The sequence below is a fragment of the Pseudorasbora parva genome, chromosome 23, assembly GCF_024679245.1.
Source record: "Pseudorasbora parva isolate DD20220531a chromosome 23, ASM2467924v1, whole genome shotgun sequence".
Lineage (NCBI taxonomy): Eukaryota > Metazoa > Chordata > Actinopteri > Cypriniformes > Gobionidae > Pseudorasbora > Pseudorasbora parva.
Genome location: NC_090194.1, coordinates 14,457,701 through 14,485,282, shown reverse-complemented (window position 1 = coordinate 14,485,282; position 27,582 = coordinate 14,457,701). Strand labels below are relative to the sequence as shown.

The following is a 27,582-nucleotide window of genomic DNA, read 5'->3' as shown; positions in this document are numbered from 1 at the left end:
ACCAGCAAAAAAAAAAAACGTCGCATTGCACAGGGTGTATGATAGGGCCAGTGATTCGTGTTTTTGATTAGCCTACCACACCCTTTTTGAGAATACTCGATTTTGCGCCGCATTCTTGGGTCAACATAATTTGTTGATCCTGGAACAACATTCCTGTCCGAAAATGTAATCCTAACCATAACCCTACCCATAAGTTATCTCTGAGATGAAATCAGAAGGAAATGATAGATTAATAACACTGATGTAGAAGCACCTAACACTGGTTGTAAGCTTAAACTTGACATAAACTGTAAACGTGTCCCTCAAATCTGCACTGTCAGAAAAAAAAGGTACATTGAGGTCACTGGGGCGGTATACCTTAAGGTACAAAAACAAGTAGGTACTTCTATGTACCTTTAAGGTACTAATATGTAACGTTTAGGGGTAAATAAGGTACAAATATGTACTTTTTCACTTTTGTACCTTAGGGTAGAGTGTGACTGGTTGATTGTAATGTTGTTTCAGTAACATGTTACAGTCTTGGTGAAATCAGGTTCAGCGTGCTTGCACACCTTAGTTGTCACACAAACTAAACCCACATGCACACATTCAAACGCAACCATGTAAGGTAAAAGACATGGTGTGTGGCAATAGAATATGATAAAAATCAGTCTACAATCTCTATGTGTGTTATATTACCTCAACATTCATTACAAAACTAATAAACACTGCAGCAAGATCGAGGGAGTGACAGAAACACTATCGCTATTGGAGCAACCAGCAACACATAAACCCATAAAAATGCATGCCAGTCTCTTAAGATATGCTAAGTATTCCAGAATAGCCAGAAGGAAGAGAAGAGAGATCTGGCCAACAAAAACAAGGTTTAAAGAACATAATTTAATCTGCCCCTGGGGCTTGAACAATCACAGCAGTAAGAATAATTCATTATAAGTATTTCACAGTTACAACCAACTGTGAATTTAAGTCATGAGTCTCAGAAACACTTTTCATATAGTAGTCCTTATCCAAAGCAGCTAGTTAGCGACTTGCAATTGACAAGCTTCAAATGATACACAGAATAGTTTCAGTTATGCTTTATGCTTAACAGTGGACATACTGAAGCAAGTCAGGACGAGACAGGAACTGACAGAGGCATCTCACCCAACCCCCCTGTCTTTAAAGTGACACATCACAGCTCTCATGCAAGTACAAACTCATTCATCCATACATGTTGAGAACGGCGCACAACTGAGCACAGAGTAATCAAGTCATTAGATTCAACAGTTGTGAGATGCTTTAAAATACAGTCTAATTATCATAACCGAGACCTCCAGCAAATGCCAGTTAACTGAATATCAGTTATTAATCTGTACACTTCGAGGTAACATCACTGTCATGTAGTCACAGAGCGGAGCATGCATGTCCCATTCATGCTGGATTCTCACACAGACCCTCTTGTTCTGCCTGGTCCTGTTCACCCCCCTTCTGTGGCAACTGCTTTCTCTTGAAGAAGCCAACCTGATGGGAAATCAGTATAATATTACTTTGTTTAATGGCATATTTTTACTAAGCACTATGAAACATTGATACCAATACTGATATCTCTATTACATGGACCCAACTTTTATCCATTAATTATAGCTATTCAACAATACAATATAATATTAATCGCTCGGAGCGGTCGACGTCAGCATGTGCCCAGCAGCCAATACTTGTGCCGAAAAAGCTGCGCCGACGTCAGCATTTGTGACGTTGCTCCGACTAAGCTTTTCAAACCGGAAGACAGAAATCGCTCTGAAAAATGCAAAAATAACTATTTTCACATATGAATACCATTAATGAGTACCCTTAGTGTTTTCAATGATGTGCAGCCCATACATATCTGTTTACATCTAAAAAAAAAAGTGTTTTGGGGTTTCATGACCCTTTAAAATCCCCTACAGCGCGAAACATGAGTCCTGCAAACGCTTGTTTGTGATCGGAGGACAAATGGCTTCTTAGTTTCAAAATGGTTTGGGTACAAGGTGATCGCGTTGAAAATAAAGGCATTTGTCTAGCGTTAGAAGCTAGTTTGAAACATTGCCGCGGCTCATTTAAGACAATGACAGCTCCGAAGAGACGCCACTTTAGTTCGAAGTAGTGCTAACAATAATAAAGAAAGATGATGATCAACACCTTATGTGTTACCACTGAAATGTAGATGTAATATATTTCCAAATGTAAGCCCATCTTATGATCTAAATATAATGCTAAAATCAACACTTTTCATGATAAGTTAACCTTGAGAGCTGTAATAGTAAAAACGTGCAAAAGAAATCATGCCCCTTCAAACAGAGCATTCAAATCAGAGAGCTAAAATCAGGGTAGGAAAAATGCCTTTTATTTCTAAATTAGGATTTTTTTTAATGTAAAAATCATAATAACATTATAGGTACATTACAACAATAGAACATAAAACAATGCAAATCATGACCCCTTTAATGATAGTGTGATCATATAATGTAGCGAAGAAACAGATGCTGCATTAATTATAATGAAATAATTATATTATATTATAAATAAAGCATTTTCCATTGTATAATTACAGTGTAGTTGTACGGTATACACATAAAAAAGGTAGAAACCGGTCACTGGGATGGTACCCTTTAAAAAGTATCTAATATGCACAATTTACTAATATGTACCTTTGAGGTGCTTATATGCTTTTGAAAGGGTACCGCCAACTTCTCAATTTTTTTCTGAGAGTGTAGTTGTAGTTCATGCTAAAACAAAACCACATACCTTCCATAGAATCAATGTAGCAAGAACAAACAGGAGGAGTCCACCAAAGACACTTCCGATTATAACACCGATGGGAATATCGCCAATCGCTCTTTCTTTACTAACTGTAATTTTAATCTGCAGCAGAGTCAGGAAAGATAAGATAAAGCACATCAATGACCAATAAAGCAACACCGCTGTACAGTCTAAACTAGCAGGATAATATAACAGCTTTCACAATATTATATACATATTATAAAATGTATGTATGTATATATATATATATATATATATATATATATATATATATATATATATATATATATATATATATATATATAGAATAGAATACATTTGATTTTTTACGCTTAATGGGGACTTTATGGGAACTGTGATGCACTACCATTTAAAAGTAAGTGGTATTAAATAACAGAAAAGAAATTAAGAGACTTGAAAACCAATAATGTAGGTGTGCGTGTGTGTCTATATATATATATATATATATATATATATATATATATATATATATATATATATATACACACACACATACTGTACATTAATATATATATATATTTCAAAATGGGGAATGAAAGTAAACTGTTTCTAAATACGTTCAGATATTTGTGTGGGAAAAACAATGCAAATGTGCTGATTAAAACAAACATACTGGTCAACCAACTTCCCCATTAGTTCTAAAGTTAACAGAATGGCTATGGTGGTCAACCAATAAGAGTCATACCAGCTTAAACCAGACTGAGTTGCGTTTCCTGTACAACAACACAGCTCACTGCTTAAAGGTCAACTCTGGCAAATTTTTAAGTTTATCTTGATCTTTTTGAGTACAGTCTATAGAAAAAAAAAAAAAAAAACGGATAGGTGCTTGCAACGCAGAGTTATATCAGTTAATGCCCAGAGCCCCCCCTCAGCTAAAACGGCAGCTTTGGGGGCATAAACGTAAACGGTGTCTTTGTGCCTCTTAACAGACACAAAATGCAATTAAAATGTCTGTTTAACATGAACAGGGCCCTTACATGACAACGAGATGCGTTTAGCCACTTAGCCATTGTTTAAATTCACCTAAACAGTGTGTTAGAAGGCTTCAATCATTCCAGATTCAATCATAGGCTCTTTTTTACGTACAAGAGCATGTACCCACGTGCACTCTTCAAAAGCGGTGCTTTAAATCTCTTGACTAACTAAAAGATGTAAAAGACATTTGTATGTTTTCTTAAAAAAGATATAGATTGTACTGAATGTCAGCGTGCTTATTTTGCTCAAGATAAGGATTTATTAAATCCACGTCATGCAAACAAGAACCTAGCCTATCTAACCACAGCTTGAGGGCTGTCGTTCCAACCACACAACTTTGCAACGTTGTTTGCGAATGTTCGTTGAAGTTATGGTTTTCGGGGAACACTGACTCATTGAACTATGTTGATAATAGCATAGTTGGCTAATGATGCTTTTGGGAAACACAAATCTTAAAACCAACTGGAAAAAAAAGAATCATGAACTGACCTGTTGTTGTTTGTGTGTGACGACTATGAGATCAGGCTGAGCTGTTTCAATGTCAGCACTTCCAGCCACTAAAACTGACTGAAAATCAGCCTAGAAGGAGATAAACATGGGATGTGGAATGAAGCTTCTGCTCAGGACAGAAATGGCAAATAGAGATAAAACAGTTCAGAGGACACTTACAAAGGCAAAAGTGCCATTCCAGATCCTTGCGGTGATGTTTACAAAGTAGCTAGCCTTCATCTCCAGATCTCCGAGGACACAAGTCATTTGTTCACATTTTGCTGTCTTACAATTCTGGAAATGATAAACTGTGTTACACAAGTTTGGAATGTTTTTAAAAGAGGTCTTTTATACTCAGAGAGGCTGCATTTATTTGATCAAAAATGCAGTAAAACTGTATTATTGTGAAATTTTATTACAATTTAAAGTAACTGTTTTCATTTTTAATATATAAATAATATGTAATTTATTCCTGTGATAAAATTTCTCCAGTCTTCAGTGTCACATGATCCTTCAGAAATCATTCTAATATGATGATTTCAAGCCATGATACTTTTTTTCAGGATCCTTTGAATAGAAATTATACATTTTTACTGTAACCTTTGATCAATTTAAGGCATTCTTGCGGAATAACAGTATTATTTTCTTTCAAAGAAATCAAATCCTACAGACAACAAACTTTTGGAGACTATTGTATGTGCTGCTAATTGTGCGACAACGCTCATGTTACACTCTGTGTAATTTCACATAAACACACACATACTGACCAGTTCTGTTGTCCCTCTAAAGCTCTGTTGAGTGAAGCTGGCAGTGTAGGTTTTCTCTCTGATGTTTAACGGGTCAGTCAGAGCGCTGCTTTCACACCGCACATTTACAACCTGCTCATCAGAAACAGAGCTTCAGTGATGTGCTGGTACATTTTGATCCCAGCCTTGTATTTACAGCATTATGTGCAGTAAAAGACTTTATTTGCATAGGAAGTGCTCCGCAAAATTATAGTAACTATACTTCTTAATCGAGCATTACACTTACAGGTGCAGTTTTGACTGAAGTCACATATAGTAAAGGATTTCCAGCTTTGGTGCTGGTGGGCAGCAAGACGGTCAAACGAGCCCGATTGATTGGGAAGGTTCCCGTTGAAACCTGGAGAAAGGCATGATTCAAACAGCTATCTATTGCATATTTCACATTGCAAACCCTAGGGGGAACTACACTATATTGCCAAAAGTTTTGGGACGCCTGCCATTACATGCACATGAACTTTAATGAACTTTACTTTGTAAGATTAAGAATGTTCTCTTCTAGGAAGGCTTTCCACAAGGTTTAGAGTGTGTTTATGGGAATTTTTGACCATTCTTCTTCTGTTGGATGTGAAGGCCTGGCTCGCAGCTTCTGCTCTTATCCATCCCAAAGGTGTTCTATCGGGTTGAGGTCAGGAACTTGCAGTCCAGTCAAGTTTCTCCACACCAAAATAACTCATCCATGTCTTTATGGACCTTGCTTTGTGTGCACTGGTGTCATGTTGGAACAGGAAGGGGCCATCCCCAAATTTGAAATTGTCCAAAATTTCTTGGTACGTTGAAGCATTAAGAATTCCTTTCACTGGAACTAAGGGGCCGCACACAACCCCTGAAAAACAACCACCCTTCACCAAACTTTACACTTGGCACAATGCAGTCAGGCCCTTCTCCTGGCAACTGTCAAACCCAGACTTGTCCATCAGACTGCCAGACAAAGGAGCGTGATTCAACACTCCAGAGAACACTTCTCCAGTGAGTCTGGTTCCGGCGTGCTTTACACCACTGAATCCAACGCTTTGCATTGCATTTGGTGATGTAAGGCCTGGATGCAGCTGCTCAGCCATAGAAACCCATTCCACGTTCTTGAGCTAATCTGAAAACCACACAAAGTTTGGAGGCTGTAGTTATTGACTCTGCACACTAGTGATGTTAGGTTCTTGAACGAATCGTTCTTTTGAGCCGGTTCTCAGCAAGTAACTGGTCGAGCCGGTTCACAATCGAACTGTAGTTCCGTGTTGATGACGCAAGATGCAAAAGCGGAAGTAGCACGTCCGACTGAAAAATAACCAATTGAGGCGGTTCAAAAATCTGTCGAAGTTTGCCAAGGATTTCCGAGGCGAGGCTGATTGATGGAAAATGCTTATGATGATGACTACTGTTATTAAATAACATTTTATTAAAACATGCAAAAACCATACATTTTATTTATTTATTATGCATGAAGATTATTGTAAATAAAAAAGTATACGTTTATAAGACTTTAGACATGTAACATATCCGCGTTTGTTGATCAGTGCCTGTAATACTGTATGTACTGTTGCGCAATTTTCAGTTGAATCCGACGTGAAGAATAAATTAATTAACTGACCACAACACAAACAGCATTAAGCAAATGAAAGGCAAACGCACTCACGCAAATAACTACTTGATTATTTCAATATGCGTTTATATAGATTATTACTTTATTTGTTCCCTTTATATAACATGACAGAGAAATGTATTAAATAGCATGAAAAATGCATAGTTACTTCATTGCATGATGAGGTCAGGAACCTATGAATCGGATTTTTGAACCGGGTCATTCAGGCGAACTGTCCGAGAAGAACCGGTTCGCGGAAATAAATCGGACTTTGCATCACTATTGCACACTGTGTGGCTCTGCATTCGGCATGCGCTGACCCCGCTCTGTGATTTTATGTGGCCTACCACTTCGTGGCTGAGTTTCTGTTGTTCCCAATTGCTCCCACTTTGTTACCAATAAAAGTTGACTGTGGAATATTTAGTAGTGAAGAAATTTCACAAATGGTCCTATAGCACAGATAGCAACCTATCACGATACCACGCTTGAATTCACTGAGCTCCTGAGCGTCTGCATTCCTAGTGCTTTATTTTATGCACCTGTGGCCATGGAGGTGATTGGAACACTTGAATTGAATGATTTGGAGGGGTGTCCCAATACTTTTGCCAATATAGTGTATATTAGTGTGATATTAAATGTCAATTTTGTTGACTCACTCGTAATGTAATGATGAATTCTGGGCCGATGTCATTGAAATCTGAGACTGTGTGTTTGACTTGATCCTCAGCACCAATGACACAATAATCCAAGCTTATGTCTCTATAAAATGAATTGAAAATATTATTTTTATATACAAGTATATATATATACTTCATTATGAGCTGATTAAGGTTAAAGCATTAGTCCTGACCTGCTGAGGATAATTCCAGCATCATACTGGACTGGGATGGATAGATGGACCTTGTTATCAGATGTCACTTCCTCCTCACTGTCACTGGAAAATATTATGCAGGGTTTTTCACAGTTAAAAAAACAAAATACAGAAAAGTAAAAACAGAAATGTCTTAAAACAGTGTCTTTACCTTTGCACTTCAAAGTTCACTACAGCATTTTTCTCGAGTTGATTCAGGTTGAAGTCAAAGTTGATCTCATATCTTACCTGATGAGACAAAATTCAATTGTTAAAGAAATCAAAAATTGCGTATACACACACACACACCTACACACAAACACACACATGTTGTAGACATCATGATTTTTATAATGTACAAACTGTATATTCTAACCCTAACCCTAAATCTACCTATCAGAAATGTTCTGCATTTTACATTTACATTACATACATTTTACACTGCTTCTAGTCCCAACAATGTAGGTGGTCTTTATACTGTCCTTGTGGGAACATTTGGTCCCCACAATGCAATATAAACCTGTATACACACAAATACACTTTTCTCTTACCGTCTGGCCAGGTGTCAGGGTTGGGTATCCAACTTGGCAGTCAAGCAAGCCTGTTTTTGAAGTGCATTTCACCTCAGTGTTATCATCCTGCAAATATAAGCAGGAAGGTTCACTAATACAATTTCTCGTAGACAAAGCCGAGGAGATTTATGTCAAATCATAAAATGGTGCCCATACAGGGGGTGTAGAAGAGGCATAGAACAGGTTATTGGAGAAGTTAGCAGACACTCTTGTATTGTACGCATTTTCCTTCGTGTTCGTCACTGTCACAATGAAGGAGAGTCTTCTTCTGTCAGAGCTGACTAGAAGTGAAGATGAGCTGCAAAACACAACAAAATCTGTTTGTATTTCAGGATTCTGGTTCTTTAATAACACATTACACATTGCCCTGGTGGTAGAAATGTATTATTTATTTTGAGTTAACTTCTAAAAGAAGGTTCACTTGAACAAAAATTATGTCATCTTTTTTTTAGCAGACCACTAAACATTAAATCATTACTTGAAATGCTCCCTGTTTCAAATAGCTTTAGTAAATTATTTATATTGAAACAAAATATGAAATAAAATTTCAGTCTGACCCTCAAAAAAAAAGTTTTATGATTTTTTGTGTGTGTCCAATTCAGTGTTATATTAATAGTTATTATATAGCCTACTATTTTAGAATTTATTATGTCAATATTTTGAATTAACTTTTATTTTATTTTTTCTGTTTTCATTTTAGTTTAATTTGTAGGAATTTGGTTATGTGATTTAAAAAAATATATTTCTATTTAGTTTAAATTTATAATTAATTTAACGACCAACCTCCAACCAGCAGCAATTTGTTTTCAATTTATTTTTCAGTTTGTGTTAGTAATTTCAGTTGTTAAACTTAGTTACCATTTTTAATTTTAATTTAAGTTTTTTTTTAAGGTAATATTTATATTTATATTTTATTTTAATGACCAAAATCAATTTTGAATAGTTTTAGTTTTATAACGATAACAACATGTTAGAATTTGACAGGCCCAGTCCCCACACTAGTGTAGCAGGCATTGGAACAACATAAAGGTAATGAATGTACATTTTCATGTGAACTATCCCTTTAAGCGGTTTAAGACACCAGCCTTTTAAAACATATTCTAATATGCTTACCTTGGTGCATCAACAGCTATCACAGTCAGCTTCAGGTCACACTTACATTTGTCGTCAGAGCCACAATCCTTTACAAAAGGTATCTGAGCAAAGAGAAATGCAGTTTTGATGATGTTTAAAAACTTTGAAATAATTGACATTGGAAGTACAGGTGCCTTTAATTAAATTCAGAGGGAATCTTACAAAAAATTCCCATGCTTTGGGCTGAAATGCATCTAGAACAGGGCCAGTTTCTGGATTCTGTGGGCTGATGTCGACTCGCAAAGCAACTGGACTAACAAAATCAGGAGTCTCCTATACACCATGAAAACAACCATGTAAAATCATCATTCAAGCACTTATAAAGCTGGAGTACAGTGAGCACTGTTATTATGAACAGCATGAGGATTGTGGTAACTGGCAAAACTCACCTGCACATAGACTTTATGATCTACACAGGTTTCTGTTTCAGAGACGCTGACAGCTTTCTGGAGAACACGATCTGAGTTGTCAAACTGGGCTCTTGAAGTGGCTCTTGATGACTGCAGGTCTGCGTCAATGGTCAGTTTGTACTTGATATCTGAAGAACAGTGTTTTCCATTCACTTTCATGGAGAGTTTTTAGAAAATTAACATACATATGAGATACAACATACATGAGACGACCTTACCTACTTTACCCACTAATGTAGTGGGTCTGAATGTTGACCTGAAACAGACTCTGGCAGTAACACACGGCACCAGCCTTCCACCGAACATACAAGGTTTACTCAGAATGCTAATCTTCTCCGGGTTGAAGGAGACCGTTGTTGTGATAGCTGCAATTCCCCTTGACCTGAGATCAGAAATACTCTAAAGATCACAATTTCAGTCAATGATTTACTAGATCTTAAACAACTACACTGAGACCCTCACCAGAGCTGCACTGCTTTCCCATCTCCTCCGACTGAAATATCAGGGATTGAGTCGCCGTTCATATCTCCACGGGCATCTAAAGAGCGTCCAAAAAACCGAAGCACCGGGTCCAGTTTAGATCCAAGAATTTTCTGCAGAAAACAAGAGAAAGATAACAAAATAATTTTTTTTAGTATAAAGGTCAAGTACAAATAAGCTGCTCATAATTAAAAAATAATAATAAGGAAGAGGATCTTATAGTTCTTAGAAGTGTGATATTTGTATTAGAAATTTCAATTTTAATTCAAAAGCAAGTTCACTTTGCATACATTTCCATAGGTTGAGATTGAGATGATGAAACCGACACCGTCGATACTGTTCATATCACTGTGTATCAAACGTTGTAAGCAATAGACCAATCACAGCAGACTGGGTCATCTGACCAATCAGCGCAGAGTAGACCAATCAAAACTGACTGGGCCAGCTGACCTAGATCAGAGCAGGCTCTAAAGGCTACAACATACTCCCCAAGAACAGAGAAAAAAGTTATCACTCCCAGGGCTGCGAGAACAAAATGACGTCATTTTGTTCTTGCATCCCTGGTTTGGGAGTTTTCGCAGATTGTTCTCGACACATCGTCTGAGCAGAACTTTTTTCTTGCGTGTGTCTGAGAACTATCGTGTGATTGGTCAGACATTTAAAGTGGGCCTGCGAGAAACGCAGATGTTCGGCACCCGCTTTTCTCGTGAAGTATGGAATGTACCGGCCAAAACAAACTTTGTTCTTGTTCTTGCCACCTCAAGAAAACAAACAAATTTCTTTGTTCTTGCAGAGTATGTTCCAAGCTTAAGAAAGGATGGGTTTAGAATAGATTTCCGTTTCAGACGCTGTTAGAAAAAAGGTGAAGCTGCAATATTTTTGACCTTGGAATGCATGTAAACCTATTGTTGGAGACCTAAATTATAATTAGGAACATTTTAAAATAGCATAATATGAACACTTTAAGTCATAATTTAATAACTTGAGTTGAATAAATGAGTTGACATTTTATAATCTGAAATAAAATATTATCTGACCAGTAATAAGAGTCTGTTAGGTACACTGCATTACTTTCATTTAACAGACAAATATTTTTCAATGAATAATAAGCAGAATATTATATTAAAATATTCTATATTAAAAATGTAATTATAATATTATATTATTAATATTATATTATACTGTTAAAATATTATTATATTACAAATTTATAACAAAAGAATTTAATAAAGTTTTATTTTCATGACTGGTCAACAGCATAACCAGCAAAACTTCCTTGAAATCTTACTGGTAATATCAGCCGGAATATTAAAATAAAAATTAATGCATTCTACCTGTGAGCTCTGCTTTCTGATGGTCTTTCTCTCTCCATAATATATGTAAATGGCACCTTGGCCATCGCCTTCCAATGGGGCGCCAACCACCACGTCACTGAAGCCGTCCAGGTTCAGATCTGGGACGACAGTGATGGCCGTCCCAAACCGAGCATTCTCCAATGAGGAGGGTCCCTCTAATTTGCCCTGTTTGCTTAAGACGCCCTAAGAACAACATGAGACAAGAAATAAGAACATGAGTCTTTCTAGGATATGAGTGAAAATCCCTTTACTTTCAGAAAATTATGATTATTTATGTCACCTTGCTAATGGTGAACAGGTAGACTTGTCCAGTTTCATATTTCTCCTCGCTCATGTACATCGGAGCTCCAACCAGAAGCAGATCAGTCCCACCATCAGCGTCCACATCAACGGGACAGAGAACGCTGCCAAAATAAGACCCGATCTGCAAACCACAGACAGAACAATTACATATAACATGACTTTACTGTCTTATAGAACTCAAGATCACTGAGGGTCAAATGTACCTGATCTCCTCTAAATGAGTCTATGATGACAGGTCGACTCAGGCTGTCAATAATGTAAACTACAACCTGTCCTCTATGAACAGCACGAGGAGCACCGGCCACATAATATTCAGACGAGTCGTCAGTCACAGAGCTGACAGAGTAGCCTGAGTATATGACAGGAGAAAAGAATCAATAACTGAGAAAAATCTAAAATACTTTTTGTATTTTTGCACTGCAGGGTTCAAAATATGTACCTTTAAGGTAGCATTTTAATGTTTGGGGTCGTTAAGAATTTTTTTATGTTTATGAAAGAAGTCTCGTATGCTCACCAACACTGCATTTATTTGATTAAAAAATACAGTATTATTACAGTAACATTGTGAAATACTATTACAATTTTTTTAAATACATTTTGCAATGTTATTTTTGTCCTGTGAGCAAAGCTGAATTTTCAGCATCATTCCTTCAGTCTTCAGTGTCGCATGATCCTTCAGAAATCATTCTAATATGATGATATGATGCTCAAGAAACATGTATTATTAGTATCAATGTTGAAAACAGTTGTGCTGCTTAATATTTTTGTGGAATCTGATACTTTTTTTTAGGATTCTTTAACTCTTTCCCCACCAAACACTGAATTTTCCGGGTTTCTGTGTTTTCACTGTCAGACGCTAGGGGGCGCTGTTACGCATCTTCTGAATGAGTAATGAATCTCCTGATCAAAACACATGCGAGGAAGACGCAGTAAAATAAGCAATGGTATGTAACCATATGCATATGTAAAACAACACGATCATCAACATTAAACCTCATAGAAATCTACACTATTTTTATTAAGTTTATGAAACTTATATTCAACACAATATTCAAGTGTTGATAAAAAAGAATACATGAATAAAAGTTTTTAGTTTTTTTTATAAAGAAGAGGGTCATCTTTATAAAACAAAATATTTTATGGGCTAATACATTTTTGTGAAAATTGTCAAAAACCATGGCGGTGGCTGGAACTTTTCTTTAAATACTGGTGGGAAAAGAGTTAATAAACAGAAAATTCAAAAGAACAGCAAGAGGTAACAGTTTGTAACATTATAAATGTCTTTATTGTTATTTTATCAGTTTAATGTGTCCTTGCTGAATAAAAAATGTATTTTAAAAAAATTACAAAAAATCCTGACCCCAAACGTTTGAACAATAATAAAGATGTGAATATAAACACACATGACATCTATATTAGATTTTGGTAATATAAAAAATACACATCAATTTAGTCACACCGCTAACTCACCGAGTAATGAGCTGTGGTTTCTGTCATCCAGGGTTTTCTCAAAAGCATTCTTGAGGAAAATGTGTGCTTTCCCAGCTGTTTGATGGACGACGGTCCCGGACCATCCATACGCTCCGACAGCACCCAGCATCATCTCATCCTGTGGAATAAATCGGCACCCACATTTTATGCGAATTCGTATGGTACATTAAATATTAGTTAGGCTACTCCATCAGATATGATGTGTTGAAAGATTATTGCACCTTTTTGTTGGTCTGGTGTGCGCTGAATCCAACTTGGGACATCTCCAATTTAAATTCTTGACCTTGATTGGTGCCTTAAATCAAACAAGTCAAAATATTTATATGCTTATCGTTACAAAAGTGTCCTGTTGTCACTGTATGAAAGAACGCTGCATGCATTTGGCACACATGGAAGCAAGATGAGCGATTTACCTTCGATGTTAAAGATTCTGTCCCCCAGAGTTCCTGCGATATTGATTAGAGCTTCCTCTGATGACACATTGAACATGTAGTTCTCCGTCGGAGTGCTAGCGATCAGTTCGATCTCCTCGATGAACTTTTTAATATTGGCATCTTCCTTGAGAATCTGTGAATTCATTGAAGATACTTTTACATTAAATTTAAAAATACTTGTGTTTGTTTTGTCGTCCAGTATCTAAACGACCTTAAAACAATATGTAACAAAAACTATTGTCTGCAGTGTGTAAAATTAGATATATTTTTTAACACCATTTTCTGTAATGAATCTCTACTCATGTAATTTTACCTAATGTTCTCTCATTTGAGCAGATGTTATATAATACCATACATTTTTCAAGTTTTGGCAACACTTTATTTTAAGGTGTTAGGCCGGGGACACACTGCAAGCATGTTGTGAGCGTCTCTGCTGCGTGGCGTGTCCGTTTTTATTTCGGCTCCCATGTTAACCGGTTAGAGCTTGCATACTGCCTGCGTTACATGCGCGGCTCACGCGCGTGTCAGGTCCGGATTCGAACCCAGACTGTGTTGCTGGAAACCCTAGGTTCTAACCACTGGGCTACTGAGCAGTGAGGATCTATTTGGCAGATATTAACAGGAGGCAGGTATAGAAGTAACCAGAAAAAGTCTTTACTTAGTCTTCTTGAGACAACACAAAGGATCCAGCATCAGAGGAGCTTAGGAGAGCAAGGCCCAAATCCACACTGGATTTTGCAGGCAGCAGAGTCCAAAACATGAAACAAAAGATTACCAGAGAAGCTGGTCAAAAGGGTCTAAGCAAAGTCTTTAGGGTAGTCTGAACGAGTCAACACAAAGGCATAGAGCTAGGCAAGAGAACTTCAAGACTGAGCAAAGGTACAAGCAAATGCAAGTCTTTAAATATACAATAGTTAACACTCTAACAAGCTAGGCACAGGTGATTTCATTGAACTGATAATGAACAGTGAACTAGGAAGATGTGGAAGGTCTTGTGCTCTCAGTTTCCCTCTGCTGGACAGACCGTGGTGTGACAGGGCCTCCCCCTTTATGGCCGACTCCCGACGGCCCAGGACGGTCAGGATGCAAGTGATGAAACGTCTTGATTAGGTCTGGGTCTAAGATGTGTCGTGCTGGCACCCAGGTACGTTCCTCAGGCCCATAACCTTGCCAGTCGACCAGGTATTGAAAGCCACGGCCGCGGCGTCTTGAATCAAGCAATCTTTTCACTGTGTATGTGGGACCACCTTCTATAATGCGAGGGGCTGGAGGGGCAGGGACTGGGGGAGACAAAGGAGAGGTTAATACGGGTTTCAAATGGGACACATGAAAAGTAGGTCTTACTCTTAAAGATCTTGGTAGGGCAAGCTGGTATGTAACAGGGTTGACCCGTCTGATTATTTTGAATGGGCCAACAAATCTTGGGGCAAGTTTCTTGGATTCAACCTTTAACGGTAAGTCTTTAGCTGAGAGCCAGACTCTTTGTCCGATTCTGAAGTGTGGAGCTGCCCTTCTTCTCTTGTCTGCATACCTCTTGTAGCGGGTGGAAGCACTCCTCAAGGCTACATGAGCCTTTTTCCATGTCCTTCTGCAGCGCTCCACAAATCTCTCAGCATTAGGGACTCCAACCTCTATCTCTTGGCTGAAAAACAATGGTGGCTCAAATCCAAATTGACACTTGAACGGAGACAGACCTGTGGAGGAGCTTCTTAAGGTGTTGTGAGCCAGCTCTGCCCATAGTAAGAAACGACTCCAGGAGGATGGCTGATGAGATGTGAAGCAGCGAAGGTATTTCTCCAACTCCTGATTTATCCGTTCTGTTTGGCCATTCGACTGAGGGTGGAAACCTGAGGAGAGACTGACAGAAGAACCAAACAGGGACCAGAACGCTTTCCAGTAACGAGACATAAACTGGGGACCTCGATCCGAAACAATGTCTACTGGAATTCCATGGATTCTTACAACATTCTGAAGAATAAGATCAGCAGTGTCTCTGGCAGAAGGGAGCTTAGGTAACGGAATGAAGTGTGCAGCCTTAGAGAAGCGGTCCACCACCACCAGTACAACAGTATTACCTTCTGATGCTGGCAACCCCGTGATAAAATCCATAGAGATGTGCGACCAAGGGCGTTGTGGGATAGGCAAGGGATGTAGAAGGCCGGCAGCGCGCTGATTAGAGGATTTCTGTTGAGCGCAGACTGGGCAGGCTTGTGCAAAAGATATGACCGCTCTTGACATCTCTGGCCACCAGAAACGTCTCTGAATAAAATCCAACGTCCTCTTAGTTCCTGAATGTCCAGCAAGGGCAGAAGCATGACCCCAGTGGAGGACCTCAGATCTTGCTTCCTTGGGCACAAATAAGCATCCTGCTGGAACTTCATTAGGAATCTGTACATCACGTAACGCCTCACGCACAGTATCCTCAATGGACCGGCAAACCGGTGCGAGAATGCAGTTTCTGGGAATAATGAACTCTGGGGAATGGTCCTTCTGGGACCAATCATACTGACGTGACAAGGCATCAGCCTTAACATTTTTGGATCCAGGTCTGTAAGAGATCACAAAATTAAAACGGGTAAAATAGAGAGCCCACCTGGCCTGCCGGGGGTTAAGGCGCTTTGCCTGCTGTAGGTAGGACAGGTTTTTGTGGTCTGTCCACACAACAAAAGGATGCTTAGCCCCCTCCAGCCAGTGCCGCCACTCCTCTAGTGCAAGTTTTACAGCAAGGAGCTCTCGGTTACCCACATCATAGTTTCTCTCTGCTGGCAACAGGCGTCTGGAAAAGAAAGAGCATGGATGGACTTTGTTATCTGTGATAGACCTTTGGGAGAGCACTGCTCCAACTCCCACTTCTGATGCATCCACCTCCACGATAAATGGCAATTCAGGGTCTGGGTGTTCCAGGATAGGGGCAGACGAGAACAGTCCCTTTAACCTGTCAAACGCCTGCTGAGCCTCAGCAGTCCAATGGATACGAGTGGGCGACCCCTTAGTAAGAGTGGAGATGGGCGCTGCAATAGTGCTGAAATTGCGAATAAACTTCCTGTAAAAGTTGGCAAACCCAAGGAACCTTTGTACCTGTTTTAGTGATTTGGGCTGGGGCCAGTTGGTGATGGCAGATACCTTCATCGGTTCCATCTGGATGCCTTCTTGTGAGACGACATAGCCCAAAAATGAAACTTGGGGCACGTGGAACTCACATTTTTCAAGCTTTACGAAAAGGTGATTCTCAAGAAGCCTCCTCAGGACCTGTTGGACATGTTGAATGTGTTCCTGTAAAGAGTCTGAGAAAATCAGTATATCGTCTAAATAGACAAACACAAAACGATTCAACATCTCCCTCAAGACGTCATTGATGAAGGCCTGAAACACTGCTGGGGCATTAGCTAACCCAAAAGGCATGACTTGATATTCCCAGTGGCCCGTTGGTGTACTGAAGGCTGTTTTCCATTCGTCTCCCTCCTTTATTCGTACTAAGTTGTATGCACTTCGTAGATCTAACTTAGAAAAGATCTTAGCTTTCTGGAGCAGTTCGAAAGCAGATGACATTAGCGGGAGAGGGTAGCGATTCTTAACAGTCACTTTATTGAGCCCACGATAGTCTATACAGGGCCTAAGACTACCATCTTTCTTAGGGACAAAAAAGAACCCAGCACTGGCTGGTGAAGATGATGGGCGAATAAACCCAGTTCTCAAAGCATCCTGGATATATTCGTTCATGGCCCTAGTCTCTGGGGCTGAGAGGGAATATAGGTGACCTCTAGGAGGGAGTGTGCCAGGAAGAAGGTCAATAGCACAATCGTATGGTCTATGAGGGGGTAACTTAGTAGCACGTTGTTTGCTAAACACTTCTCTCAAGTCATAATATTCAGGGGGCATGAGTGTTAAATCTTGTGGCTTTTTCAAGGCACTGGCACTCACCTCTTCAACCGCTGCCAGAATTTCTTTACTCCCGGCCACAGTAGAAGCCGGAGAGAGACAGCAATCAGCGCATACAGAGCCCCAATGGAGGAGAGTTCCAGAGGTCCAGGAGAATTGAGGGTCGTGAAGCCGTAGCCAAGGGTAACCTAGAATTAGGGATTCTCTGGAAGACTTGATCAGATAAAAAGAGATGGTTTCATGATGGTTAGTCTCAATGGTCAAGCATAAAGGAACTGTCTTGAACTTGATTATTCCAGACCCTATCGGCCTGCCATCAAGCGCTTCAACCTTCCAGAACGAAGAGCAAGTCACATAGGGGATACACATTTTCTTAGCCAAATTAATATCCATAAAGTTATCTGCTGCACCAGAATCTACAAATGCTTTCAAAGTCACTGTCTTCTCATTGCTGTTCCCCCAGGTTAGAGTAGCTGGCAGCAGTAAACGGGAGTGAGGAGTGTCAAACTGAGCAGTTCCACTCGCTAAGGACCCCACTCCCCTTAGCGAGCCTTGGCTTTTACCGCTAACTCAGGGCAAGAAGAGCGCAAGTGGTTCGAGCCACCACAATAGAAACACCGACCTTCTCTCATGCGTCTCTCTCTCTCCTTAGGTGAAAGGCGGGCCCTACCCAGCTGCATAGGTTCCTCCTCTGTCTGTGGAGTTAAATGGGAAACCTCTGGGGCATTAAGGGATGGTAACGTGAGCATGTCTCGGGTAGTGCAGCGTTCTCTTCTTCTCTCACGAATACGGTTATCAATACGGACAGCCAAAGTTATGAGTTCCTCCAAACTTTTACCCCAATCTCTACTGGCTAATTCATCCTTAACCCCTTCAGAAAGGCCATGATAGAAGGTTGAAATGAGTGCCTCTGAATCCCACTTACTCTCCGAAGCCAAAGTACGGAATTCAATGGCATAGTCGGCCACAGATTGATGCCCCTGATGTAGCTCTAACAGTCTCCTGGCTGCCTCACGGCCACTGACTGGATGGTCAAATACTTGTTGAATAGTATCTGTGAACACCTTTAGATCAGAGCAGATGGGGGACTGCTGTCTCCACAGAGTTGAGGCCCAATCCAGTGCACGATCACACAACAAGGAGATAATGTATGCAATCTTAGCCCTCTCAGAAGCAAACATGGCTGGTTGGAGTTCGAAAATGAGTGACACTTGAGTAAGGAAACCCTTGCAGGTACCAGGCCTCCCATCGTAGCGCTGAGGGGTTGGAATCCTTGGTTCTTGGGGCATTGGGGCAGTTATTGGTGGGGTCTCTGGTGCTGGTAATACCACAGGTTCTCGAGGAAAGTGTACCTGTAGTTGTTGCAGTGACTCCCCAATCTGGTTCACAGCCTCTGTCAATCTTTGGAGCTGTGTCTCATGTGTTCCAAGCAAAACTCCCTGTTTGCTAATGGCTCCATGAATTTGTTCAGTATCTGCCAGGTCCATATCTTGTATGGCTCAGTCTTGCTGTCAGGTCCGGATTCGAACCCAGACTGTGTTGCTGGAAACCCTAGGTTCTAACCACTGGGCTACTGAGCAGTGAGGATCTATTTGGCAGATATTAACAGGAGGCAGGTATAGAAGTAACCAGAAAAAGTCTTTACTTAGTCTTCTTGAGACAACACAAAGGATCCAGCATCAGAGGAGCTTAGGAGAGCAAGGCCCAAATCCACACTGGATTTTGCAGGCAGCAGAGTCCAAAACATGAAACAAAAGATTACCAGAGAAGCTGGTCAAAAGGGTCTAAGCAAAGTCTTTAGGGTAGTCTGAACGAGTCAACACAAAGGCATAGAGCTAGGCAAGAGAACTTCAAGACTGAGCAAAGGTACAAGCAAATGCAAGTCTTTAAATATACAATAGTTAACACTCTAACAAGCTAGGCACAGGTGATTTCATTGAACTGATAATGAACAGTGAACTAGGAAGATGTGGAAGGTCTTGTGCTCTCAGTTTCCCTCTGCTGGACAGACCGTGGTGTGACAGCGCGGTCTGAGCCACGCGGAAAAAGTGTGCATGCTTCAAATAGAAGAGAGGCCTATTTTTCACGCGACACGCGAGCGTGTTGGAAGAGTTTTTCTAGGCAAAATAGAATAGGAAAAGATGTTTATATGCCATTTTGACACAAATACATATTAAAAAATGAAATTTTCATGTTTGAAAGTCTGTAGGTTGACATAAATGCAGATAACTACATAATTATAGATTTTGAAATATTAAACCTGTCAATACAGAACAAAATGTTCTGTAGCCTATTTTGCCGTCAATACCATAGATATGTATGGTCAATAGGCTTCTGCCGACGTTGTCTTTGCTGTATCAATAGGCAATATATTTATATTTAACATGAAGTATAGGGCTTCCCTGTACATTAATACCAGCAGCAGCGCCGCGTCAGACACGCTTCTGGTGTGCAAAGAAGGAGAAAACGCCAGGCAGCCGCCTCGCTGCTGACACGCAACAGAAACGCCACGCTTGCAGTGTGTCTCCGGCCTTACACGTTAAATCTATTTACTATAGTAAAATAACATAACAATTACTGTGCATAATTACTAGTAACTAACAAAAAACCCTACCTTGTTTAGTAAGTACATGCAGTTACATAGTTATTAAGAAATTGTATAATTACACTGAAACAACATAACTGAATTATGAATGTAATGTTTTTTTTTTCATGCTGATCTCTCACTCACAGCAATGCCAAAGCGAATGATGCCATCTCTGTCCAATCTCTCAATGACCTCTTGACCTTTATAACCATCAAAAGATTCCCCATCTGTCACCACTACCAGCACCTTAGTGGCACCTGGACGGCCACCATTTTCTGGTAGGAAAGCTGTTTGTCTGAAACACAAACCATCACATATGTTTGGTTTTTTTCCAAAATTTTTTTGAATGAAATCAAATAAAAAAGGGGATATGGTACCTGGCATTCTCAAGTGCTGCAAAAGTATTGGTTTGGTCTCCCTCTTTTTGTTTAATAGCAGAAGCTGCTAAAATAACTTTTTCTTTATTTTGGTCAGAACTAAAAGGATAAAGAAAGGATAAATCCACCGAATACTGCATAATACTGACCTAAAAAAAAAAAAAATCCAAATTAAGTCATCTTTGAAAGGTGAATTCTGAAATCCACTGCCCCCTCAATATACCTGTATATATCCACATTAAGCATTCATCAATATTTATCCTCCTCTTATTATAATGATTTTGAATTATTCTTTCCAGTTATGATATTATTTAATCAAGAGAACCACTAACTGTTCCTTGTTTTCTAAAGTTTTATTTGGTCTCTGAGTGGTAATTGAGGGCCTGGCCTAGAGATGTGTGGTGACGCTAAACACTTGATAGCAACATATTGTCATGTGTTTGAATTTTGGAGATATAACACACCCCTAACATGCCAGGAGTGCAGTAACAGTGCTTGCTCACTTAGCCCAGCTTCCAGATATGAAATATGGAGTTGTCTTTCATTTGTATTATATTTTATTCATTTTATATTTCCTTTTACTGCAAAGAATCAAGAATATTGCCTGTACTATTGTCTGTATCTCTCACTGAGAGAAAGCACATGTTATCAGTATGTTTTGGAAAACTTTCTGGTCAGAACTGGAGCTTAATCAGCTCCAACCTTGGAGAGACTGTGTATCTTTGTATGTGAGCAATATTCTGTGTTATAGATCAGTGTTGAGAAAGTGTACAATGGGCATCTAAGAGATGGGTGGACATGTTGTTCAGGTCAAGTTTGCGCCTCCTCCAGATCTGGAAGGTCGCTACGTGCCTAATTCCAGGGTAAAAGCTTCAACAAGGGATTTATGGACACATCTGATTTATTGACAATGTTTGGAAATTTACCATGACTGTCCATTTTCTCTGAGGCAATCAGAATCATTTAACTTGCAGTAATGACATCGATAGACCTTGAAAACTGTATAACTGTTGGGACAACTGTATGGACGGTACAACGAGATGGGGAGAGACGGAGCGTAGCCTACGAACTCCTTGTGAGACTTGAAGTTGGCTTCTGATGATGAAACTGCAAGCTATTCTTTAGTAAATTTTTCTGTAATAAATTGCACTCCTCACTCTTGATCTTCATTTTTTTTCACTACTGGTCTAAGGTCATAAACTGTTAACCCCTAACATCTAATAAATCAAATACAAAACTGGTATAAGCTATAAGCTTTGGATAAGCTATCAGTATAAGCCTAACAGCTTAACAGTACTTACTCGAGTTTGATCTGGTCCGATATCAAGATTTTCCAAAAGCTTTAAGAGAAAGTTTATAACGTCACCCCATGGATAAATACTGTTTGATCCATCCAAAACAATGGCAACATCCATTGGCCCACCACAAGCTGAAAGAGAAATTCAGGTTTAGAAGATTAAGAATGACAAATTTACTCTAGAAAATATGTATTTTGTAACTTTTTGACAGTAAAAAATTAAGAAGTACTTTGAAGGGCAGGAGCGAAGGCAGGCTGGAGTGTAAACTGTGGGCTCAGTTCAGCACACACTCCTGGGTAAAAGTACTGACTGCCACAGCGCTGAGCCCACAGAGGACCACATGTCTGAAAAACAAACATTTATTCTATAAATTTAATCCAGCTTGAACCATAAAAGAGTGTCTTCAGTATATGACAAGGATTGAATGAATGTTTTTAAAGATGATTCTGGTGACTGCGCCCTCTGATGGTGACACAATGTTACCACAACATACCATAAATCTGTTAGGTTTAGCTGTTGGAGTGAGAGTCAGACCCAGACTCATGTTGATGTTGATGCTCTGCACACCATCTATGTTGACAGAGTCTGACACACATATACAGATAAAAATCAAAATCCTAATATTTATATTTTTGAAGCCTTGAATCAAAATAACGTCCTCTTCCTCTTGCAGCGCCATCTCTTCTCTGATGTGTTTACTCGTGTGATTGCGGGACAACCTGTCACTCACATAAAATCCACCAATAGCAAACCACAACCATCCAATCAATTCCCCATGGACAAAATCAAACCCCGCCCTACATTGATTCTTGTTCGAGAAGCTGTTTCACTCAAATATAAATCACAATAGAGAAGAAAAGACTATCGCAACTTCAGTTTTATGCGAAAAATGTATGTTGTTTCAGATAGCAATACAATGGTGCTATACACTGTAAAAAATTATTTCGAAAAAAAGTTACCTGGTTGCCTTAAAATTTTTAGTTCATTGAAATTAAAATTTTGAGTTAATACAATGAACATTTTTTGAAATTCGACAACCTTTATTAAAATATTATTAAAAGATTTTGTAAGCATATTGGGTAATTGTGTCTTTTATTTCTGATGACACAGTGAAACATGCCATAAAGTGCTATTTTCATGATTTATCAAATTTTTATGTGGTTCAGATAAAGTAATATTTTGAGTTTCTATTTATTAAACAAATTTCCTTTATTTTATCAACTCAATTTTTTAATTTCAATAAACTCAAAATTTTAAAGCAACCAGGTTACTTACTTTTTTAAGTTAAACCAACAAAAAACAAAAAAATTTTTTTTACAGTGTATATTTATATATATATACACTGTAAAAAAAATTTTTGTTTTTTGTTTTTTTATATATATATATATCATACATTTACATGATACTCTATGGCAAAACCCATAACACCACAATATTTTTTTTAAGTGCATTATTATTCAAAATAAAGATAACCTTACTCTGAAGGTTTAGTTTCTGGCAGGTGGTTCTGGGAGCACCAGTGTCACACTTATAGAGGTCTCCTTTTCTATCCTGAGGGTATCCGCTCCAGGGAGAACCTACCAGAAGCCTGAGGAGAAATAACACACTTTCTCTGTGCAATCAATTAAATAATGCAAACAAACTAGTTACATTTGTCAGAGATTAAAATCAAATAATTTTAAAGTATAAATAATAATTTTGAAGAAAAAGAAGAAAATAAAAGATCACAATTCCTGGTGTTCCTGATTTAGGACCAGGATTTAGTCATGAACAAAGTTCTCATTTTCCCCAACACTGTGACTGTCTCAATGCATCAGTCTGACACTTCCATGAATAGACTTCAGTGTATTTTTATACATGTGGAGAACATATACGCACGCAGTGTGTGACAGATCTTACCATTTTCCTTGATTATTGCTTAACTGTCGTACAGTGTAGCCAAACTGTTCTACCGCAGCACCTGATGAGAAGATTTTGGCGCCTGCAGTTCCTACATTAAAACCCTGGGAGTGAGCAATAAAACCTGTAGCAAAGAAAAGATGGCATTCTTAGCAGTGCATTCAGACTCATAGTTCTACAAAACCATCAATGACATGGGATAACTGACATTGGTAAATCATTCTTTTGAGCAGCAGTATGTCGGTATATTTCAAACAAAACTGATAAGTCCAATTGAGAACCCAACCCTTTTAGACTTTAAACCAAACACGCCCTCACAACTCAAATTTATTACAAAAGTATACTTATTAGGGGTTCAAGCCTGAAAGGCTGAAACCCTGTTGTTATTGTTAATTTTCCCATGATGCATCATTCTCCATCTAAAACTGATCGGGCAGACCAAACTGTAAGTCATAGAGACTTGAAACTTTCAGGGCTGGTGGTACTCACACCGACTACCTACGTCACCGAGGCACGCCCCGATCGGCCTGATGGGGGCGCTACAGCGAGCAAAAGTACGAAACGGCTCATAACTCCTTAACCGTTAGGCGAGGGCTCAAGTGTCTTATATCGTTGGAATCCTTGGCTCGGGACGGACAAAACGCATGTCTCGGATTGGCTCGCCCTTCATGCGCCAATTTTGAGAATTTTTTTTTTGTTGAAAATCCTACTTTTGTTAACTTCTCCCACATCTTTCCCTGATTGGAACCAAAGCACTGTAGAAATGTTCTTTGGAGCGAGACTATTAATAATTATGAAATGAAATTTTACAATTCATGGTCGCTAAGTGGAACCAAAATGTACAACTGGCCAGGGGCCACTTTTACGAAAATGACTATAACTTGTGAATGGAAAGAGATATTTTTGCAAAACTTGGGTCACATGTCTATGAGCTCAACCTTCGGTCACATGAAAAAAATCGCGATGATTGTCCTCTTGGTGGCGCTATAACATGAAAAAAACACAAAAACGGCTATAACCACACGACTACTAGTCTGATTTACTTGAAAATTGGTATGCGGTGTCTTGGCCCAAGGTACCATTTATCTCTATGAGGACATTGGCGTATCTCAAAAAACATGGCCGCCATAGGCCAATGAAATTTGAGCACCTATTATGCTTATGGCTCTGTAATCACATGGTGTTGCATACATCCTCAAAATATGCATATCATATGATAGATCTCCTCATGTTGAACAACTTTGCCTCTGGGGCCATTGCTGTCAATCAAATCGTTAATTAAATATTTGTAATTATGTTAAAAACCTACTTTGTGAACTTGTCCATGGTTTTTTGCCCGATCAGAACCAAACCAGTCTAGGACAATTCTCTGGACTCTCTAGATCAAAAACTATCAAAAAAAGTTGAACTTTTGCATTTGGATGGCTATAACAGGGCCATTTAAAAAAGAAGCGTGGCAAAATACACTCAAAAGCCTATAAATCCTAAGGGGAAACTCAAAACTTCACGAAAATTGTTGGGTACATGTGGCATAACATTCTAATGAAGCATGCAATGTTTTAAAGAGATCGGACAATAGGTGGCGCTATAACTGTGAAAAAGCTTTAAAAACCATGCATTTCCTATGGTAAATTGCCTATATTGGCTGTAAATGGACTTTTCCATCTATTATTTCAGTGTTTAAAATCTTGCTAAATAAACTTAATGTCTTTAATGCCTATGTGCTTAAAAGGTCTTAAAAGCTTGAACCCCGCTAAATGCTGCTTGCAGCTTTAATTTTTTCTGAGAGTAAAAATGCATAAAATAAAATAAAAGTCTATTTTATTTTCTAGTAAAAAATATTTGATCATAATTAATATAGACTAATTTACTTGAGAAAAAAATTCCTTAAATAAATAAATTATCTTAATTTATCTTTTTTTTTCTTTCCCACTTATTATGATTTATTCTTAAATTAAGTAAAACTTTTTGTCATGCTATGAAAATAAACTTATATAACTTTTATAAGATACAGTTTATTGTTTCATCTTGTTTTAAAGACAAATGAGAGAGACAAATGCTGTGGGGTAAAGTGGGACATGAGGCACAATGTAAGTGTAGTCTTAAACATATTTTAATGTAATATTACATTACATATGTCATAAACATTGTAGAAAAGCCATTATGCCAAGGCAATAAACCAGGAAGACAACCTGGGGCAAATGTTCCTATAAGTGATGTGGTGAAGAAGCTGCCTCATCCTAAAAGGTCTGGAGGAACTAGACGGAGAGAGCAACTCCTCATCTTTCTCTGTAACCTTCAGGGCTGGAATGTAGAGTAGGCCTAGTTGTAGAGTATGCCAGTGGGCTGATATTCTAATCCAGGCAGGTCTAGTCCTGTGTTCTGAGTCCCAGGCTGTTCTAACTGGTTTTGATTGTCTTTTCCTCTGATCCACAGACACCTCTAAGGGTCCTGTTCTGACCCCCTGACTGTGTTCTGATCTAACTGGTTCTATCTGTCATTTGAATGTTAGTTAAAACATTTTGGATTATATTGTGTATTTGATTCTGTTCAAAGTTACTTTAAAAGTGTTTAGGAAAAATGTGCTTAATTGACCAATCCCCATGATTCTGTTAGGCCTACTAGTCCGACATTAGTTCTCGAATGTGTGATTGTCAAGCTAGCTGTCATGAATCTTACTACTACAACATGTGTTGTTATGGTAGTTTCAGAGTAAGTGGTACACTTTACCCCCCTTGACTTATCTGGTACGTCTCAGTTTACCCCTAAGATGAGGTAAAGACAAGACAACCTTTTTTTTAAATCATATTTTTACTGACCTTCGTCCTGTACATTCTGATAAATGTGTAAATTTTCCTGATATATCATTCTCTGGAGTGGTTATGAGATACAATTCTTCTTGTATATCTAATGGGCAATCTATGGTTTAATGAGTGTATAATTTGCTGCCTGCCAGCTAGTGAAGTTTTTTAGGCTATTTAACTTCATGCGCCTGGACGACGGCCGCTTTCTAGCGGTAGCCTACTTCCGCTTGTCACGCGGCCAAGTTTAGGCTTGCCACACAAATGGGGATTCAGGCAACGCTAGCCTACCTTTATTTCACTGCTGCTGCATATATTTTACACAACCCTGCCTCTTTTAGTTTGCATTTAAAAAAACAAAACAACAACAACATATTAATAATAGTGGTTGAGACAAGTGCATATTATCACTGTAATAAAAGTAAATATGACAAACACAACCCAGTCACTTTTTGTTAAAGGTCAGTTTATGTGTGATTAATAGCAATAATATCAATAATAATTCAACAGCTAGCTCTCATCAAGTGAAATGATTTCATTTCAGGAATAAATTTCACTAAGGCATTGTTTGTAAGTGGTTTTTAAGTTACGAGTGTGAATGAATTTCACTCAGGTTGATTAACGTTTTCCATTTCAATAGTAAGATGTATTTCATGGTGTGTATGCATATGAATGAATTTCACTAAAGTTGATCAACGTTTTCATTTCCTGTAAGAGCTTTTCAATAATTATGGCCTATAAGCTACGGCCCCTTATAACGCTTTAACACAAACTTTAAAATGAGAATGTAAACATGTCTGTCCCCTGAAATGTGAAAAAAATATAAAAAACAAGAAAGAAAGAAAGAAAGAAAGAAAGAAAGAAAGAAAGAAAGAAAGAAAGAAAGAAAGAAAGAAAGAAAGAAAGAAAGAAAGAAAGAAAGAAAGAAAGAAAACCCTATGGGGATTAATATCTAGTAAACATAATAAACAAGTACTTACTCTGCAATAATATCAGTAGTATCACAGCCTTTTCCATTCTGTCCATTGCTGGAGAAATTGTCAAGGAGAAAGCAGATAGTGTTGTCTCCA

General features: G+C 38.6%; 1 protein-coding gene across 1 annotated transcript; it reads right to left on the bottom strand.

Annotated features, from left to right (window-relative positions):
• Positions 1-452: 452 nt before the first annotated feature.
• Positions 453-27,573, bottom strand: LOC137062501 (integrin alpha-2). The gene is made up of 30 exons (XM_067433370.1): positions 27,493-27,573; positions 23,712-23,835; positions 23,291-23,400; positions 22,306-22,397; positions 22,042-22,156; positions 21,816-21,943; positions 20,515-20,663; positions 20,282-20,432; positions 13,651-13,804; positions 13,459-13,532; positions 13,217-13,355; positions 11,950-12,095; positions 11,724-11,867; positions 11,423-11,626; positions 10,071-10,201; positions 9,827-9,990; positions 9,588-9,736; positions 9,361-9,471; positions 9,178-9,260; positions 8,221-8,362; positions 8,044-8,130; positions 7,665-7,741; positions 7,493-7,576; positions 7,299-7,401; positions 5,296-5,406; positions 5,031-5,141; positions 4,444-4,557; positions 4,264-4,353; positions 2,764-2,880; positions 453-1,500 (listed from the first exon to the last, which is right to left on the bottom strand). The coding sequence occupies exons 1-30, from the start codon at positions 27,536-27,538 to the stop codon at positions 1,411-1,413; spliced, it is 3,540 nt and encodes a 1,179-aa protein (XP_067289471.1). The 5' UTR covers positions 27,539-27,573; the 3' UTR covers positions 453-1,410.
• Positions 27,574-27,582: the final 9 nt, after the last annotated feature.